This window comes from Diabrotica undecimpunctata, chromosome 9, assembly GCF_040954645.1.
Source record: "Diabrotica undecimpunctata isolate CICGRU chromosome 9, icDiaUnde3, whole genome shotgun sequence".
NCBI lineage: Eukaryota > Metazoa > Arthropoda > Insecta > Coleoptera > Chrysomelidae > Diabrotica > Diabrotica undecimpunctata.
Genome location: NC_092811.1, coordinates 35076671 through 35096466, shown reverse-complemented (window position 1 = coordinate 35096466; position 19796 = coordinate 35076671). Strand labels below are relative to the sequence as shown.

Here is a 19796-nt window from a genome sequence, read left to right as displayed (position 1 = left end):
TTTATTTTTCTTGTTTACTAAGTTATTCCTTCCGTAAGTCAAGGAATACTTAGACTATTTTACCTGTTCTGTTTTCTATTTTTGATCTGTTATTTTGTAACTGCTCTTTGGAACTGTTACCTATAACAGATACTTGTCACGGTAACCGTTATTTTATACCAGTAGAAGTATTAAACCATTTTATCAGTGACAAGCAAAGATGGTCAACACCCGGTCTAATTCCGAGGACAGGAAGAAGTCCGCAGAGCCGGCGATGGGTCCTACAGGCCCAAATGCCCCCTCTCGGCAACATGGCGCCCAACAAAAATCCGAACCCACGACCCCAGGACCGTCTTCAAGCCAGCCTTCAACCGCTGACTTCATAGCTGCACTTATGCAAGCGATGACGGCCCTTTCAACTACCCAAGGCACAATACCACAGATGCCCCAACACACACCTGAGCCACCGAAGCCCAGGATCACTTACATGAAACCACCCCAATTCTCAGGCCGAGACATCGAGAATCCACTCAACTTCCTGAACAAAGCAGAGAACTTCCTCACCAAATACGATGTCGACGAGGACCAATGGATTGACTACCTAATAGACAATTCTCTCCACGGTGATGCGAAGAAATGGGCCCAGAAATTCTCATACACGGACCTGCCATACACCACATTTCGAGACCGTCTCCTAAGGAGATACAATGACCCTGCCGCAATTTCAACCCTGACGTCGAAGCTTCATGGAGAACATCAACGTAGAGACGAATCCACGGAGGAGTTCATTAACCAGAAATCTGCCTTATTCAGACGTCTCATGCCACATACCCCCGAGGACCAGAGGTGTATAACGATAGCGAACTTACTGAGACCCGACATCGCGATCTGCCTGAGAGCGAACATCCCCAGGACCGAGGAAGACCTTCTGACAATCGCCCTGAGATTGGAATCTGACATCCGCCGGACCGGCAAACCCCAGCAGCATCAGCAGCAGCAGCAACAACAGCCGTACCGTCCCCTACGTCAGGATAACGCTCCACGACACCTTGAGGCGATAGACGAATGGAGGAACCCCAGCGGACAGTACAGGATGCCATCAATGAACCAACCACCACCTCCAACCCCACAGAACCAGGGAAACGCCAATCGGGGCGCCAACTGAACCCTGTTGAGAAGATGGTGCCCTAACTGAATCCTATTCAGATACAACCCTCGACAGCAGGCCTCCCCCAACTCTATGGAAGGATTAACGGGCAGCAAGTGAAGATTTTGGTCGACAGAAGAAGAAGCCTACGGCGTTCCATTACTAGAGACGGTCCGGTCGACATACCACTCCGAGAGGAAATCCGGAGAAGTCACCGGACACACAAGAGAAAGAAACGACTTAGGAGACGCGAGCAGCAAACCTCAGAAGACGTACCCAGAAGCGAGATTGAAGAGAATCTCCTCCAAGAGTTCACGATGGTCGACGATGCTGACCATAGGACCCTGAACCCTCCGGACGGACGGGATGAAGGAACCACAGCGCAGCCGACCGCCAAAGATGACCAAGGATAAGGTCCCATTACGACACGTGGAGATATCAAGGTGAATTGAGTAGCCTTATATCTTCACGACGTCGTAGGACCTCCTCAGGGTGAATAAAGTAGCCCTGACGGAAGCAGACGAGCCACCCGGCACACCTGGACCACCTAGACCACCTGGACCTACTGGACCATATATAATTTAGTTCAAATATCTTAAGTACAATATCTTAGTTTTTTTTTATCTTAAGTCTTTTACATTATATTCTTTTAGGGTAAAAATTTTATTATTGTATTTTTTTTATTCTTAAATTGTATTTTTCTATTGTTTTAATAAATTTTCTTAGCACCGTTAGGTCTTTCAGAGGAGGGGGGATGTCCTCCGGAGGCGTCCGGAGGCATCAAGGAATTTGGATATGGGTCAAAATACTTGGGAATTCCAAGTTTGGCCAAATCCAAATTTCTAATTGATTCGATGCAGGGAAATTGTGTCTTTTCTGTGTTCTAGTTTAATATGGAGTCTCAGATAATTGTCAGATCGTCTGTCTTGGTGGATAGAGCAACTGACGGTGAACCACAACCTTCCGCAGATTCACCTCAGCGACATGATTTTAGATAAAATTAAATAAAATTTAATAGAATTTAATACAATTTAATGAAACTAAATAAAATTAAATTAAATGTAATGATAAACAAAATGAAGTTTTTAAAAATATATACAAGATAATAATGAACATATAAATTATAAAAAACTGTTGTTTTATATTTAACAACTTTTGAAAATTATTAAATTCATTAAACAAAATTTTTAAAGAAAAAAATAACGGAGATATCCCCTGGTTACTGATCCTCCTTCCCAGAAACGGCAGGATATACAAGAAGCTAATGACGACAGCTTCCTGGAAGGATGCACAATGGGTCAATTATGGCATAAGTGCTGTTGAACTTAACTCGCCCTCCCTACTCTAGAGATACAGGTCCTTGACGGACGTCTCGTGAACTGTTTGACAGAACTCGTTTTGTCTTCACCAAGACAAAACGAGTCATTATTTCTGCCATAAGAACACTGGCTGAATTCATTATTATTTTATCTAATATCCAATGAAAATAAAAATAACTAGTTATAGCACAAGGTATACTTGTAAGTTGTCTATTATTTGTGTAGCAAATAAAAAGTAAGAATAATTTTACTAACGTAGTATTAGTCCTCGAATAATACTTACTTTGTTTGGTTTAATATTCTTCACTATACAAATGGCTTCAATGACATAAACAACACCAGCTGGTGGTCTTTTCATTGATCTTACTTCAATAATGTCATTTTTATTTAGGGCTTTTAAACTGGCTTCAGCCGCTAACAAAGCTGGCAATGCTTCATCTAAAATAAAATCAAGAGTATTAGTTAAGATTTATTAAATTTTGTAAATAATTTACAAATTGTAGAAAAAAATATCTGAGAAGATTGATTTTTCCGCTAGTTCTCTCCGATTTTTATCCGAATATCCTGCTATTCAGACTATTCTCTCTCTGCTCATTCTCGTGACATGACGATTTTATTCGCGTCTCATCTGCATTCTTCAAAGCACTGTGTCGTGTATGTTACAGAGATCTCTTATTCTGTCGTTAGTTGTTCTATCTCTTAATTTTTTCCCAGGTATTGACCTCAACGGTGTCATTTCGGATGTTCTCAATATTCTTTTGTTTTTCACTATGTCGGCTCTTATTTTTTATGTTCATTCTTTTTAACGTGCCCTATCAAGTCCCCTTGACGTTGGCGATTAACATAGCGAAACTGTCTCTGTCTTGAGCTATTCTAAAGAGTTGCTCAGCTTTCCTCATTCCTGTCCACTCCCTGATATTCTTCAACCAAGAGGCCTGCTTTCTACCAAATCCTCTGCGTCCTTCGATTTTACCCATTATAATAATATTGTTCTGAAGCTATTTTCTTGTGGCATTTTAAATTAATTACTATTTAAATGGGAATAAGCCATAATTAAAGGTTAAAATACGTTTATTGACGTTTAATTGTGGCTTATTCCCATTTAAATAGTAATTAATTCCATTATAATAAGTTGAAGAATATTATATCGGTCTCCCCTTACTACGTGTCCAAAATAGGCCATCTTTCTACATTTGATGTTATCAAGCAGCTCGCGAGCAGCATTTGCTCTCTCAAGGACTGCCAAATTTGTCAGCATAGCCATCCATGGAATTTTTAGTGTACGTCTGTGCAGCCACATTTCAAAGGCCTCCAGACGATTAATGGTGGATATTTTTAATGTCCGTGCTTCGACACCGTATAAGAGGAATGACCAAATGTAGCATTTAACCATGCGCTTTCGAAGTTGAAGTTGCAAGTTATCATTACAGAAGAATGACTTCATTTTTAAAAATGTCGTGCGGGCTATCTCGATTCTACGTTTTATCTCTTGATCTGGATCTAGTTGTTCAGTAATATGGCAACCAAGATAATTAAAACTGGACACTTATTGAATTATATGACCATCAACATATAATCGTGCATCTTGATGTGCTAAACGGCTAAACACCATGTGTTTTGTTTTTGAACAGTTTATGTTTAGGCCAAACTTTCTTCCCACTGTATCAATGACATTTAAAAGGCATTGTATTCCATTCATGCCATCACTTAAAATATCTGTATCGTCTGCATATCTGATTGTATTTATCAGAATTTCATTAACTTTCACGCCCCATTCCAAATTATGCAGCGCTTCTTTAAATATTCTATCTGAATATAAATTAAATAACAGTGAGGATAGTATACAACCCTGTCTGACACCTCTTTGTATTTTACATATTTCTGTTGATTTTATGTTTATGAGAGCTGTCGCTGTTTGTCGCCAGTATAACTTTTCTATGAATCGTATGGCTTGACTATCAACTCCTTTATCTTTTAATATTGTAATTAATTTGTGATGCTGTACTCGATCAAAGGCCTTTTCATAGTTAATAAATACAGCAAAGACGTCTTTCCTTTGATCTCGACATTTCTGCAGTAATACATTTAGTGCAAAGAGGGCGTCCCGAGTTCCCAGTCCATTTCTGAAGCCAAATTGTGTTTCATCCTGGTCTTCTTCACATTTATCTCTGATTCTACTGTGGATGATGCGTAGAAATATTTTTAGAGTATGGCTCTAAAGGCTTATCATTAGATAATCTCTACAGTTTTTCGGACGTTGTTTTTTTGGTAGTGTTATGAATTCGGACTTTAACCAATCTTCAGGGATATCACCAGTCGAATATTAATCATTGAAAAGCTTGACCAGTATTAAAATGTTTTCCTCATTTATAAGCTTTAACATCTCTGTCGGTATGTTATCAGGGCCAACGGCTTTCTTGTTCTTTGCTAACTTTATAGCATGCAGTATTTCTGATTTTAGTGTTCCTGGTCCTTCACCTTCACCTTTATGTTCCAGAAACACATGTAACTGTTATTGATATCTATTTGTTGAACATACCTGCTATTATCACCATCATTTTTATTAAACGTGTTTTTTTCATCGTTTTTTCTGACATCACTTACGCCTTCAAAAACTCTAATATGCTCTCCGTAAATATCAATACCAAAACTAACAACTAATTACACTTATATTTTACAAGAAACAATCACCAGCTAATTCACAAAAGTCGAATACGTCCACCAACTTTGACTAACGAATTCGAACTGGAATATTGTTCTTCTGTGTATCAATAATCAGTCTACTTGCAATATCTTTCTCTACGACTTTGGACTTAACTGCTAATAGGCTGACGGGTCAGTGGGATGTAATTAGGGATTGCAATCCAGCAGCATTTTCAGTCCAGCTGAATTTTTGCAAGATTGGCCTGAATCCAGCGCGAATCCAGCAAAATGTGGAATCAAAATAAAAATAAGATTTTAATGTTTTTTTTGGTTCATTTATTACTTAAGCTTTTTAATACAAACTAATAAAATAAAAACTCAAAATAAAAATTATCTTAGGTGTATATAATAAAATAGGGACGTATAATCAGTCGCAATTCGCAATCAATATTGCCTCTCTCACAATTTTCAAGAGATTAAAAAAAAAAACTCGTACTCAGTAAGCCGTGGAAGTGAAACATAGGGCTTTGCTTGTATCGGATTTAGTTTTTTAAAAGTGAGACCTTAAATAACATTTTATCTATCGTCTTATCGCTTAACCTACTTCGCACAGATCTGCACATATAGCCGGTTGGGGAGAAAGCCCTTTCGGCCTCTACGCTGATCGGTTTAAAGGTCATCAGATAGTCATAGACTATGGACAAATGATCGCCTTTCACTTCTTCGGTTTCATAAACGGTCATTTCCTTTTTCAAAATCTATTCGTAATCTTTTTGAGAACCAGTTTTTTTTTTGGTTACAAAAGTTTTCTTTCTCTCGTTTCAGTGCAATCTCGAGTTCTTGTTCAAAAGTAAAATTCACGGGCTCCGGATATTAGCTGGCATATCTTCTACTTCCATTATGTCCTCTTGCACTGTTTCCATAATCTCTTGTTTATTTATATGACTTAACAAATTTTTCATCTCTTGTCGCATTGCATCCTTTTTGGACATGGGGAAATAACCAGGATTGTTCAGTACTTCGTCATACTTTTCTGGATTTTGTAAGTACAATAATGTACCTGTAATTTCAGAGAGGCGCCGTTCCGCGATTCTGTTGCGTAGTTCTTCCAATAGCTCGGCACTAAGGCTAGAGTCCTGGCAATTTAGTTTGTCTAAGACAAATTTTAAGGTTGTGTCGGCCATTATCAAAGTGGACTCTCTTCTGCAAAGAGCCTCTAGCAAGTTTCACCAGTTGAAGAGTGGCGATCAACTCATTGATTATTGACCACTCGCCAGCAGAGAATTGTATCGCAGAATCAATGTCTATCAACGCTTTATCGATTCAAACTTTTAGGCTGTAGAAACGTTCCAGCATACTGAGCAAACTGTTCCACCTGGTGCGGCAGTCAAGAATCAAACTTAATTCCTTGCCTGTCTCTTGCTTGACATATTTTTAAAGAACATGTCATCTTTGGTAGGTGATTTTTTAAACGTTTTAATAACTTTTCGTGTTTTCATGAGTGAATCGCTGTAACGGGGAATCAATTCAACAAGACTCGCCGATGTTGGTTCGATTGTTACTGCCAATCCTTCATTCGTCTCTGTCTTCATATCTTCATTTTAGTCTTTATATTCTTCAGTGTCGTCTATTGCTGCTTGTTCTACTTCTCTTTGAGGTTTCTTTTTATACAAAACGTCTACTACAGCCAAATAAATTTCATGTTCATAGCACAGTTGTTGATAGCAAGGCTTGAGCTTGCCAACTTTCAGCATAACGGATGTGCCGTCGGTTGTGATACCAATGGTGTTGGATTTAATTATTAAACCAAAAATTTTCAACCGTTCTGCCACTATTTCAATGCAGTATTCTGCAGTGCACGAGTCGTGAATTCTGATCAAACCTAGATTAAAATGTTCTGCATTGTGCAAATTGAGATTTATGTTTCTGTGATTTTTTTGGGAGGTCCACTCATCGAAGCTCAATAAAAATCTTTGTCCTTTTTGTTTTAAATTAGTAAATTCTTTTATAAGATTTGCTTGGGCTTTCTCTGCATACCTGTAAATTATCGCAATTATAGTGTTCGGACAAGTTGGTTATTGGATTTCACTTTTTGCGAATAACCGTCTCAAGTCGGGTGAGGTACAAAATGAACTCAAGCTAAACCATCCTAGTAACCATACCTTTCATAGAACTTTTTCTTTCTACGTAGGAATCAATAGTCTTCTTCGACTTTTTGCTCAGAACTACTTCCTGATTATATTCATTTTTTGACGAGGTTGCTTTGGGGGCATTGGGAGCTGGTATAATGGTGTTGGTGCTGGAACTTGAAGAAGAGACGTTGTGTATCTTTTTCAGATGTCCTTTTAAGCCTGTTGTTAAGCGGTTGCTAATCAACAATTTTTTTGAGCTTAAAGGGCATCTTGCACTTCGCCCCTCATCCAGTTGTGAAAAAGTCCCACAAATTTTTTTATCATCTTCAAGAGACATTTTAATTATTACTGAAGTAACTAGAGCAGCAATAAATCTAAAAAGAAAAAAAAAACGTCTGTGAAATAAGGTGTAGGTATAACTCGTCCAGATAAAGAAACAAAATGTAAATGGCAACGGCTATCTGAACGTGAGCGTGAATGAGAAAACAAGAACGCCTGATTTATCTGGACGAGTTATATTTGTTGAATGTTTTGATTTAAAAAAAACTAAAAATTAAGGGGTTAAATAGGTCGTGAGGGTATAAAAAAACGACTTTAAAAAAATTATATCTTAAAACCTAAAAATTATTTTTATTTGTAATTAAGACATATAAAAGTATAGTACTTGAAGTACTTTGAAAAAAGAATTTCAGTCAAAAATATTTATTTTTGTTAATTTCACAATCACATTTCGCCAACAGTTTCTTGCGGTGGACGTGATATCTAGGTCTAGCTTCATCTGCAATCAAAAAATTTAAAATTTTTTTGTAGTTTGTACCTCTGGCTAGTGAATAAACGAAGGAATTTTCATTAGGTCAAGTCGTTTTTGTTTTATACAAAAAAAAAATACTTTGAAAGTGGTCAAATTTGAAAAAATGAGTAAAAATTGGGATCGAAAATATGTTTAAACTTGTAGAAATTTCAAATTTCGTTTTTTCTTTAATTGCCTCGTGTATTCACTAGCCAGAGCTATAAACTACAAGAAAATTTTTGACTTTTTGATTTCAGATGAAGTTAGAACCAGATATCATGTCCACCGCAAGAAAAAAGGCTGTTGGCGAAAAATTTCTATGAAATGGGCAAAAATAAATATTTTTGTAAAAGATCGCACTAGTACTGTGATAAGATCGGTGTTGATAGTTAAGAAGAAAGTGTTTACTATTAACTGGCGGTCCTTATTAAATTAACTTACATAAATCATCAAGTGATGTTCTAATCATAAAGTATGCTAAATTATTAGATATTTACTCAAATTACTTACCATTCAGTTTCCAAACAACACACACGGCAGTACAACAGATTGAAAGAGGCACTTATTAGACGTGAAAACACCTTTACTGGAGAGAGCAGTAAGTCAACTAAAAATTAGATAAATAGAAGAGGTCTAAGAGTCAATGGGTAGGCGTAGGCGGTGCAGTCAAGAGAGACAGGGCGACGCGATGTTGCAGTTCAATCGCACTTCTGGCACGTCCTACCTGCTAGCGCGATAGAATGGCAAGTTGCCGACTCACGACTTTGAATAAAGAGGCTAATGAAGACATGAAGTAACTTATTTCGAATTTGACAAGTTTGCGGATCCGCGCTGCTGGATCCAGGATGGTTTGCTGACCCAGCATAAAAAAATGCTGGATCCAGCTGGATTGCTGGATGCTGGATTCAGCAATTGCAATCTATTATAGATGTAATCTTTTATCTAGCTTTGGAATCGTAATGATTTCTGCTAACTTTCGTTGTGCAGGAAATAGCCTATTCTTAGTATCGACTTTATAATTTGTATTTCTACTACCTAGTTTTTTATGATTTTTGTTAGACTTACTATTCCTTTTCTGGGTATAATATTTAATATGTTGGCTGTGATCAGATCATATCTAGGCGACTTTTTTTTATCAAGCTTTTTATGAGACATTTTTCTTTGTTAGATGTTGCTCATTTGGATGGATGGTTCATTTGATTAGGACTGTTTGAATATGTCCTCATCTTTATTTGCCCTCTTTGTTAGTGGCTGAAATACCTTTTCTACACCGCTTCTTAAAATATGGTCATCTACGAGTAGTAATACGATTATAATGGAAAGCTTACCTAAATCTCTCTGAGCATCCTCAGCTATATTTTGTGTTTCGTATGCTTTTTCAGCTGCTGCTTGTTCTTCCTTTTCGACAATTTCTTTTGTTTCTTCAGCAATAACCTGAGCAGAAGTAAAAAATTATTGATTCATATTAGATATTATAATTAAACATTAACTATAAACTTCAAAATAGATGACACTTTTTTAGTTCCAAAAACTTTTAGGCTATACCCACATATAGGCATAAATTACAAACCCTGTAGCATTTGTATTTTATTTCGTATTAAAACACCAAAAGAAAGTTTGTTTAAATAAGGCGAATGGTATTCCTTTCATCGAGATGCCGCTTTAAGATATTTTCCGCGTCAAATAAACAGGAATATTGCTGTTTATGTTTTGTTGTTTAGTCCGAATTTCCATCAAATTCGTAATGGTTTTTCGTTATTGTTTTTTTGTTATCGGAAAGAGTAAAGTTTGGCAGCATGTAGCAGTTGAGAAGTTGGAGTTAAGATCTCGACGTGTCAAGAGCTCGGATGTGTAGCTTCAAAAAGCCGGCAGATTTTGTTTGTGAAACAAAAATCAAAAAAAATCAAAGGCAATATGACAGTTTTGTTGAATTGATCACCGATTTTTTGTTATACGTGTTGTATTGTGTCCCAAATGGAAGAATGTAGGCAGTATTACAACGATATAAGAGATCCACGTGGTTCAAAGGAGTGTTTGAGAGGCCAAGCTTTGAAGATTGCAGCTTATTAATCCTATGACCGATAATCCAGTGCCCAACTTCAACAGATAATCGTCTATTTGTTTTCCCTGGTCATTTCAGACCAAAATGCAGCTTGTGAGATACATTAGTGTTATTTTGCAGTGTTTTGAATCCAGTTTTAAACTCAAAACAGCAAATAAGGAAATACAATAGTACCAGTGATATCAGGTACTATTTTTGTTAAAATTTTTTTAAAGTAAATAGACATTTTGCATTATTAATTGCTTTCATGACAACTTAAAAAAAAATTGTAATAAAAAAAATTATGAATTTTAGGGATTGGCTAACTGTCATATTAATTATTCTAATCTTATTTTTATTTTAAATGCAAATAATTTTAAAAGTTTAATGTATCAAAAAGTTAAAAGTTTTAATATTTAATCTTAATATATGTATATACTAGTACTTTTTGATTCATTTCTTTGTAGTTATCCCCTTTCCAGTCCCTTTTATTTACTTACTTGCGACCCAGCTCTCCAAACCAAACCAAGAGTAGCAGTTCGCAAATGTTCCGCTTTGTTTTGCTTACCCTATCTCCAGCCCAGTAATTTCTGTCCCCAGTTTTCAACCCCCTATAAGTGATACTCAATGTAGTAGGCAATATAACCGCTACAACCTAATGCATTACGTGTATAAATTACAGCCTTAGTTGTGTTGGTCAAACTGTTATCTTTCTGTTATTCATATTCATACCCACTCCAATAACGCTCCCGATAATAAGAAATGACCCGTATTATTCTTGTGTTACGACTGGATTATTACCACCTGAAATCTTTCTGGAACGTTTTAAGATAGAGGAGACCGTAGAATACTTTTCTCTTTTTTTAGGAGTCCCTTTCAGTAGTGTATCTTTCATGTATTTACCAAATAAGCTTTATTTTGGTTTTGTTTGACGTATTTGTATGCACATATTTTATGACTTTCCATGCTCCTCTTGATTTTAATCCTCCAATATAGCAGTCAATCCCTTTGCATTTTGCATCTTAACTTTTAAATTTGAGTTAAACTGACCTGTTTATCTTTCGTGTACAAAGCTACAGAATATTGCTCAACATCTCACTTGCTTTGACTTATAATATCAATGTGGTTAGTGTATGCTAAGATTTCTAAATATTTATTGTAAATAGTACTGCCGTTACTAACTTACGATTTTTGTACTGGTTTTTCAAGGTAATATCAGAGAACAACCGAACACAGAGAAGCGACAGTCCTTTGAAGTTACGTGGCCAAGCCGCCAATGACAGCTAACAACCAGAAAATTAATAGTCAGTGGGCATATCACACAATATAAATTCTTAAGAGCGTAGGCGCAAAATTTCGGGCCAATGTTTTTTAAATGCATTCATTTTTTTCGAATCCTGAAAAAACTAATAAGTATTTTTGAAAAATTTAAACGCAGAATGAAAGACTACATTATTATCGAGGGCCGAAAGTCCCTGAAAACTTCTATAATGTTTATTTTATAAGTTACAGGGGTGAAGAAAAAAGAAAATTTAGTGTGATTTTTAATTTCAAATATCTCATTCAAAAAAACTTTTTGTTTATTCTAAGGGACTTTTGGCCCTCGGTAATAATGTAATCTTTCATTCTGTGTTTAAATTTTTCAAAAATATTTGTTAGTTTTCTCAGGATTCGAAAAAAATGATTGTATTTAAAAATCATTGGCCCGAAATTTTGCGCCAACGCTCTTAAGCGAAACAAAGAAATTACTAAAAATCTTAAAATTACAACAGAACAAGACTTCAAAATTGCAAAAACATGGTTGCAAATAAACAAACTTACATTAAATTATGAAAAAACTAAATAGGTACTCATCTACTTTTTGCTATATACAAAAGTTGTCTGTTCAACAACAATTTTTAATTCGTTAAATATAAATAACAAAGATCATTGAAGGTACTGCGTCATGCTCCAATGTTTTTCTTCTACTTCCTTTTACAATAACATTATCTTCAAAATGCAGTTCACAAATCCTATAATTATTATAGAGTGAATCCATTTTGAATAACAAATCTTCTCGTCTGCAAGCTTCTATCCACACTTTGGCACTACAAATTTTTAACAGAACAAATTTTAAACAAAGAACTTTTTCTGTATTTATAAATAATACTTTATTACTTACAACTATAAGAGTATTAGTATATTCTAAGTATATTGTAAGTAATGAAATATTTAACTTTTGTCAATATCTATTCTTAATAAATTTACAGTTTTCTCCTGACTAAGTCACAAAAATGTCACTAAATATTGAGATATGCAACAAATAAAGTTTTAATATTTTTTATTTGTAATTCCCATTTAAAACTTCTAAATATTTTATGTACTTTGATCCATATATTTGATCTTTTTTATTTATATTTAACGAATTAAAAATTGGCAGACAACTTTTGTATATAGCAAAAAGTAGATGAGTACCTATTTAGTTTTTTCATAATTTAATGTAAGTTTGTTTATTTGCAACCATGTTTTTGCAATTTGGAAGTCTTGTTCTGTTGTAATTTTAAGATTTTCCCAATTATCGGTCTAATTATGTTTCCAAACAATTTTTAGTTTGAGCATTTTAGTAATTTCTTTGTTTCGTTTAAGAGCGTAGGCGCAAAATTTCGGGCCAATGCTTTTTAACATTTTTTTGGAATCCTGAGAAAACTAACAAATATTTTTGAAAAATTTAAACACATAATGAAAGATTACATTATTACCGAGGACCGAAAGTCCCTTAGAATAAACAAAAAGTTTTTTTGAATGAGATATTTGAAATTAAAAATCACACTAAATTTTCTCTTTTTTTTACCCCTGTAACTTGGCCACCATCTGTTGATTTTTTGACCTGAGCCTTCGGAAACTTGCGTCTTTCAATAAAAGAAATAGCACTGACACCAAATTTAATGTTTTCATTTTGAACTATCCCTTGGCAGATCAAAGTTTATTTTTTATAGCTCGGACAGACACGTCGGCGTCGGCTTACTGTTCGAAAGTCAAACCAATACTATTATGTAATAACTAATAGTAATTACAAAGCAATAGTAATTACCTGTTATTATTCTTAGGAAATCTAAATAAACTTATTCCTTTTCCTGTCACAGATGAACATCCGCGAATCGCACAAATATATCCAGACATTTTAAATATAAATTAAACTTTTAACTATAAGCTATAACTATAAACTGATATATTTAACTATAACTATAACCTTTTAACTATAAATAAATTATATAAATGGTCAAATGCACTTGCTGTGTCGAGTATTTACCATAGACGCCTACGGACTATCGAAAACAACCAGAATTAAAGAAAAAGCACGTGTTTTTGACAGTTAAACAACCAGAATCGGGCATGCGTATACAAAAATGGTACACGCTTTTGGACCGTTCTGTCGCTTCTATGTGTGTTCGGTTATTCTATGGTAATATTAGATATGAGCCACGCCAGCGTATTGTCTTGTCTTTGTCCATCCTTTATTTAAAAAATTCTAGAATTCTTTAAAAGACTAAATTAATCCTACCAGAGGTATTTCCGGCACATTGCAAGATATTCGTCTAGGTAATTTACAAGATTGCTGTAATATTTATACCATTGGCTACCAAATTAAAGTCAAACAAAAACCGAATAAGGAACATATTTTAAAGAATATTATCGTTAAGATTATGTATAATCATTATTGCAAACTTTTTAAGTAAACCTAACTTTTAAACAGAAAGATAAAAATATAAGAACGTACTGTATCTGCAGCAATTTTAGTTATCATTATATCAGCATCTCTAGCAGCTTCTTCCAGAAGTGGTTTTAACTCCTTAAGTTGACTCTGCAGTATTTTAACTTCTTCTGCAGTACTTTGAAGCTTACCTAGACCTATAAATAAAAATATTTGTGGTTAACCCTTTGTGGCCGGAGTTAATTTTTTCTTTTTAATACTGATTTTTTTGGTTGATTTATAAACCGGTACACATAATAAGAGATATTTTTATAGAAAAAAATTTATTTTTATTTAGTTTTGTCAAAAACATGTGGTTCCATAAAGTGACCATTAGGAAACTAGACCAAAATCAAAATCAATTCTTGTGGTGAAATTTAGAAAAACAATTGTTTTGTTTTTTCACTTAACAGAGTCCAACACGACATGTAGAACAATGCCACCTACAACGATGTGGTTGCGCACGCGTACTGCAATGGGCACAACGATCCTTATTTTCGTGGATTGGAAGATGGGCACACTTATCATATTTTATTTCAGGAGGAACTATAGTCTTAAATTTATTTGGTACACCTTGAGAACTCCTTCTGCCCTTTTTATCTGGATCTGGTTCTGCTCCAATTAATCCCAACGCTACAGCCAATCTAAAGTCTTTCAGAGAAAATCTTGTTACGTTTTCTGCCCGGTCTCTATATAAAATATAACTTTATTCTATTTACTATAGACTGATCCAGAAAATGCCAAAGCAACCTATGCCACCATTTCTTAGACTTGTGATTTATTTTGTATAAAGAAATATACATATCTGACTGGTCGACATATCCCATATGCTTGTTATAATCTTTGACTATTTGAAGACAAGCAATGTCTTGAGAGGTACCATCTTTGTTTTTTCTGGAAAAAGTTTGGATATCATTTGGGTTGTGGAAGTTACTGAGAAATAGAACTGGCTTGCTGTCCATTCACTTTAGATATACTAGACCTTCTTCAGTGATCCTCCATTCTGAAGTTCCCCTTGCCATTTTTGTTTTATCGTTGACTAAATATGTTGGCTGATTCTTACGTTTCTTCCTCATAGTTCCACATGAGTAAATGCCGTCTTTCAAAAGGTCACTGGCTAACTAGATAGAATTAAAAAAATTATCAAAATATATTTTATGACGCTTGCCTATAAGTAGACGGGTTAAATCTTTTTCTACTCTGGAACCTAAACCTTCTTCACCAGAGCCAACTTTTCCAGTATTAATCTGGAACTGCGGTACAAACTCAGAACTATCTGCTCGTATCCAAATTTTATACCCCCTTTTTATTGGCTTGAGAGGCATATATTGACGAAAACCAACCTATTTTCCCTTTATATTTGACCATAGATTCATCGATACTTTGATTTTAACCAGATTTATAGTAGTTTGCAAAAGTATGTGTTAGCCTGTCAATCATTGGTCGTAACTTGTATAGTTTATCATAGCCCTCGTCACCTTTCTGGGGTTGTACTGTATTATCGTTCATATGCAAATTTCCCAAGATCCATGAAAATCTACTGAACTGAAATTTTTAATCTACTTTTTAATTTTTTTAGTAATTTTCACGTGCGATATCGATGTTTTTTTGTTTTTAATCTACTTACAAAATTTCTTGTTGTATATAAACAAAATTAGTAATCGAAAAATTTAATTTAAGTAGAAATTTATACTCAACTTTTAATGAGCCAAACTCGAAATTGGTGGTACTAAAGACTTAAAGGCCTTAGCACCTGGCGAAAGAAATGCTAGTACTACCGGCTTATTTGAAAGCTTGGTCGGTAAAGAATCTCAATTTCCACACATGAACTTACATTTGCAACATTTGCAATTTTAGTCGCAAAAATTTCGTTTCGGACTAAAATTGTTTCACTTCGCGAGCTATTCTCACCCCATCTTAATTGAAAACCAATTAAAAGATAATTTGGGCTGACTAAAACAAACATTAAATGTTTATTAATTTCAACAGACACTCAAAGTTTATTTTTCCAATTTGAAATTTTAAAGCGCAATACGTTAAGTGCTTATTAGGAAATGAATAGCTTTCTGAAGCCAATCAATTAAAAAAAAATAAAGTAAGTTCATGTACCGTTGTAACTGACGGTTAGTCATCATTGGTCGTGTGATTATTACAGTGTATTAGTGTGGTATAGTAAACCAGCTTTCGGGTATCTCAGATCGGAGCCACTAACATCGTTACAAAAATATTTCGAGGTAAGCTCTTAGATATTTGTACATTTCTCTAATTTTATTTAAAAGATTGTTAGATTTTAGCAATGAGGATTACGAGCACAGGCAAGCTTACTTGCAATAACTTTTCGAAGAAGTAGGACTAGATGATAGTGATATTAAATCAGTGGCATTCGAAGATGAATCAGAGAAAGAGGAACAGGACATTCAGGAATTTATAAATCATGACAGTGAATCAGAACAGGAGATATCAGATGCAGATGAAACGTCAGTCTGTCAAAACCTAATAAATAGAAACTCAAGATATTTGCAGTTTGTGATTTAAAAGTATATTACACTTCGAACAAAGAAGTCTGCGTATGATCTTAACCCGATGACCCATATACATTTTTTAACAAAACCTAGTGATGTGATTTTAAGATTGTGCTGGTTTACGCGTTAACTTGACAATGGATAACTGGTATAATACATCAGTGGTCGGGAAAAGTTTCATCAGGATTACAAAATAACTGCAATTGGAATACTAAGAAAAAATAAAAGAGAACTGCCAGTTGAGTTTTCAAACCCCACTAAACGTCCAATCCATACAAGCATGTTTGGCTTAACAGAGGATATCACAATCGTTTCTTATGTCTCAAAGGAACGCAAAAATATTGTTTTTAAAATCAAACATGCATCATCATGATGATGTTGACATAAACAGTGGTGATAAATCTAAACCAGTAATAGTCACTACTTATAATAATACAAAAGGGGGTGTCGACATTGTAGATAAGTTGTGCTCTAGTTACAATTGCTCCCAGAATAGAGGAAGATTGTCCATGGTGATTTTTTACATCTTATTAAACGTTGCAGGAATTAATTAATACTCAGGTGATATATAAAGCAAACAAAGGGGACCCAAATATACGGCGACAACATTTGTTAAGAGATTTAGCAAACCTAGTGGTTCATCTACATTTGAAAATAAGAGCAGCTCTTAGCAATCTTCCGAGGACGTCGAAGCTGAAACTTATGGAAGTAACTCAAAGTGATGCACCGGAAAATCAAGAAATGCCATTACCTCCTGGAAGGTGAATCTACTGCGGCAGGAGAATGAATAGAAAAACTCGTTTTTTCTGCTACAGATGCAATGAATTTATGTGTTTAGAGTAGATCACAAGTGTATGTCAGAACTCTAGGGAACTACAATAAAAGTATATCGTTTTGTTTTTTGTAGCTTTTTTGACATTTTTTTTTTCAATAATTATTCAAATCATTGGTCTGTTTAGTTTATTAAAGTATAAATAATTTTTTTTAATAAAAAAATTCTATGGTTAAGAATGCTAATTTTATTTAAATATCTCTATTCTTGTGACCAACCTGTTTTTAGCCTGCCGACACCTTCCGTGAGAGATCCCTTTTTTTTATTCATCAGTTCAGTGTAGCTGGACAAAAGTTCCAGATATGATGTAGGTGTGACGTAGTTGTGTCGTGAAAGCTCTTGTTTAAATCTTTCGCTAGCTTCCACTACGCTGGCATGCATATATTGGAACGTCATGACAATTCCCTGTAGAATGCTCTCTGACACATCAAAATCTTCCACTTCTTTTAAGAAACGCAGTGCGACGGACTGAAACAAACAAATATCCTTTATGTTCGAATAAATCGAATATTACTCTATTGTACGTTTATTTTTCCTTATAAGAATGAAATATTGTATGTCGATGTCCGTCTAATATTTATTTAACCGAAAAGAATAGGTAAATGGAAGTATTAAAACATTTGTTGGAAAGTAGGAAATGTTATATACATTTAATAATGACAATAAAACAAATCTAAAAATATGAAATGAACAATGTTACAAAGTATCTTACAAAGTTGTATTTTAATTTGTTGACTGTAGCGAGTGCTGCGATATTGACTGCCAAGCTAAATTTTAATTGGTTACGTTTAAGCCAAAATTTTTTATTATAGAAATCGATATTTTTTATAATTAAAGAGCTTATTTTCAAAGTGTCCAATCCAAAATTTCGATTTTTTAAGGTTTGTATTTTATTGAAAACACTATGGCTTTCTTCAGGTCTATAATAACTTTTTATGTACCAAAACGACTTAACCCATTTAAGGCTACCGTCCTTTTAAAAGACCTCGCTACAAAGATGCCTGTAACTTAATTATTCTGCTACTTATTAAGAGATGGCGTGCTGTGTCGTTTAAAAGAAGATATTTTAGGATTTTGAATCTGGTGTTTACTGCAGAATTTTTGAGGTTACCTGAAAGACTGTTTATAGTTTCCAAACATGACTGATAGAAGGTGAGTAAAATATATTGTTTAGATCTCTTAATTTCAAAGATATTTTATGCATGTAGGAGTATGCAGTAGCAAAATTACTACTCGAATTCTGTCTAGACAATAACCTGGTGATTATGAACACACTCTTCCAACATAAAAGGATACACAAGATCACAAGAGAAGTCAAATCAAGAGACGAACAATCAATTATAGACTATACTATAGTGCAAAAAACAGAGAAGAACTGGATAAGAGACGTAAGGGTGAAAAGGAGTTATGAAATTGGTAGTGACCACTATCTACTAGAAACCACATTCAAAAGCAAAAGAAAAGAAATAAAAAGAAATGAGAACATAAACAGAAAACACAAAGAAATAATAAAAATTTATAAACTAAGGGAAGAAACAACAAGAATAAGATACTCAAAAGGACTAGAGAAAGAGATGGATAATGAACATGAAATAACAGAAACAATAGAAGAAGAATGGGGAAAATTTAAAAATGCGATGATAAAAACAGCTAAATCAATATGTGGAACCACAAGAAATAACAACAGAGGGAAACGAACATCTTGGTGGAACGATGAAGTGAAAAGAGAAATAAAAGAAAAGAAGAAATTATGGAAAGAATACATCCAAGACAAAACACAACAAAAATATGAAAATTATAAGAGACAAAGAACAAAAGTTAAAGAGATAGTTAAGAAAGAGAAAAAGAAAAGTTGGGAAAAATTCGGGGAAAAAATGGAAGAAAACAGCACAGAAAACGTAAAATTATTTTACAGAACACTGAAAAACCTAAGAAGCAACAAAGAAACGAAACTGAAACAAATAATGAACAAGGAAGGAACAATAATAAACACGATAAGACAATAATGGAAAGATGGAGGGAACATTTTCAGCTGATACTGAATGGAAATCAAGCGAATACAATGGAGAAGGAAAGCCACAACAGGAGAGTATCCATAAGAAACACGGAAAATCCAGAAACTATAGAAAAAGAAGAACTGGAAGAAGCAATAAGAAAGATAAAGATTGGAAAAGCAGCAGGAAGCGATGAAGTAGCACCAGAAATGATGAAATATATAGGAGTAAAAGCAAAAGAAAATTGTTATACATATATAACCTAATATGGAAGAGAAAAGTAATACCCAGAGAATGGACAAATGCAGTAATTATACCTATATACAAGAAAGAAAACACAAGAGACTGTAGGAACTATAGAGGTATATCACTACTATGTGTAGCAGCAAAAGTATACGAAACCATAATAGAAAGGAAAATTAGAAAAGAAATAGAACATAAATTAGAGGATGTACAAAGTGGATTCAGGAAAGGACACAACACACAAGACCATATATTCACCATGCAACAAGTAATAGAAAAAGCCTTAAAGAAAAATAAAGAAATACATCTGAGCTTTATAGACATGGAAAAAGCATTCGACTCAGTCAAAAGAAAAGATATATGGGAAAGCCTAAAGAAGAAACAAGTAAGTGAAGAACTGATAGAAGCAACAAAGAGTATATAC

The 19796-nt window shown here is 34.4% G+C and overlaps 1 protein-coding gene across 2 annotated transcripts in view; it reads right to left on the bottom strand.

The window, feature by feature from the left end:
• The window catches only part of LOC140449818 (dynein axonemal heavy chain 1-like), a 1063244-nt gene that overhangs the window by 349196 nt on the left and 694252 nt on the right, over positions 1-19796 (bottom strand). For both annotated transcript variants that reach the window (XR_011951893.1, XM_072543176.1), the window contains exons 42-45: positions 17354-17603; positions 13809-13939; positions 9339-9444; positions 2729-2883 (exon numbers count right to left, since the gene is read on the bottom strand). Coding sequence is in view for 1 of the 2 variants with exons in the window: in XM_072543176.1 (XP_072399277.1) it covers positions 2729-2883; positions 9339-9444; positions 13809-13939; positions 17354-17603 (642 nt within the window). In the remaining variant the exon portion in view is untranslated. The remainder of the gene's footprint in view (positions 1-2728; positions 2884-9338; positions 9445-13808; positions 13940-17353; positions 17604-19796) is intronic.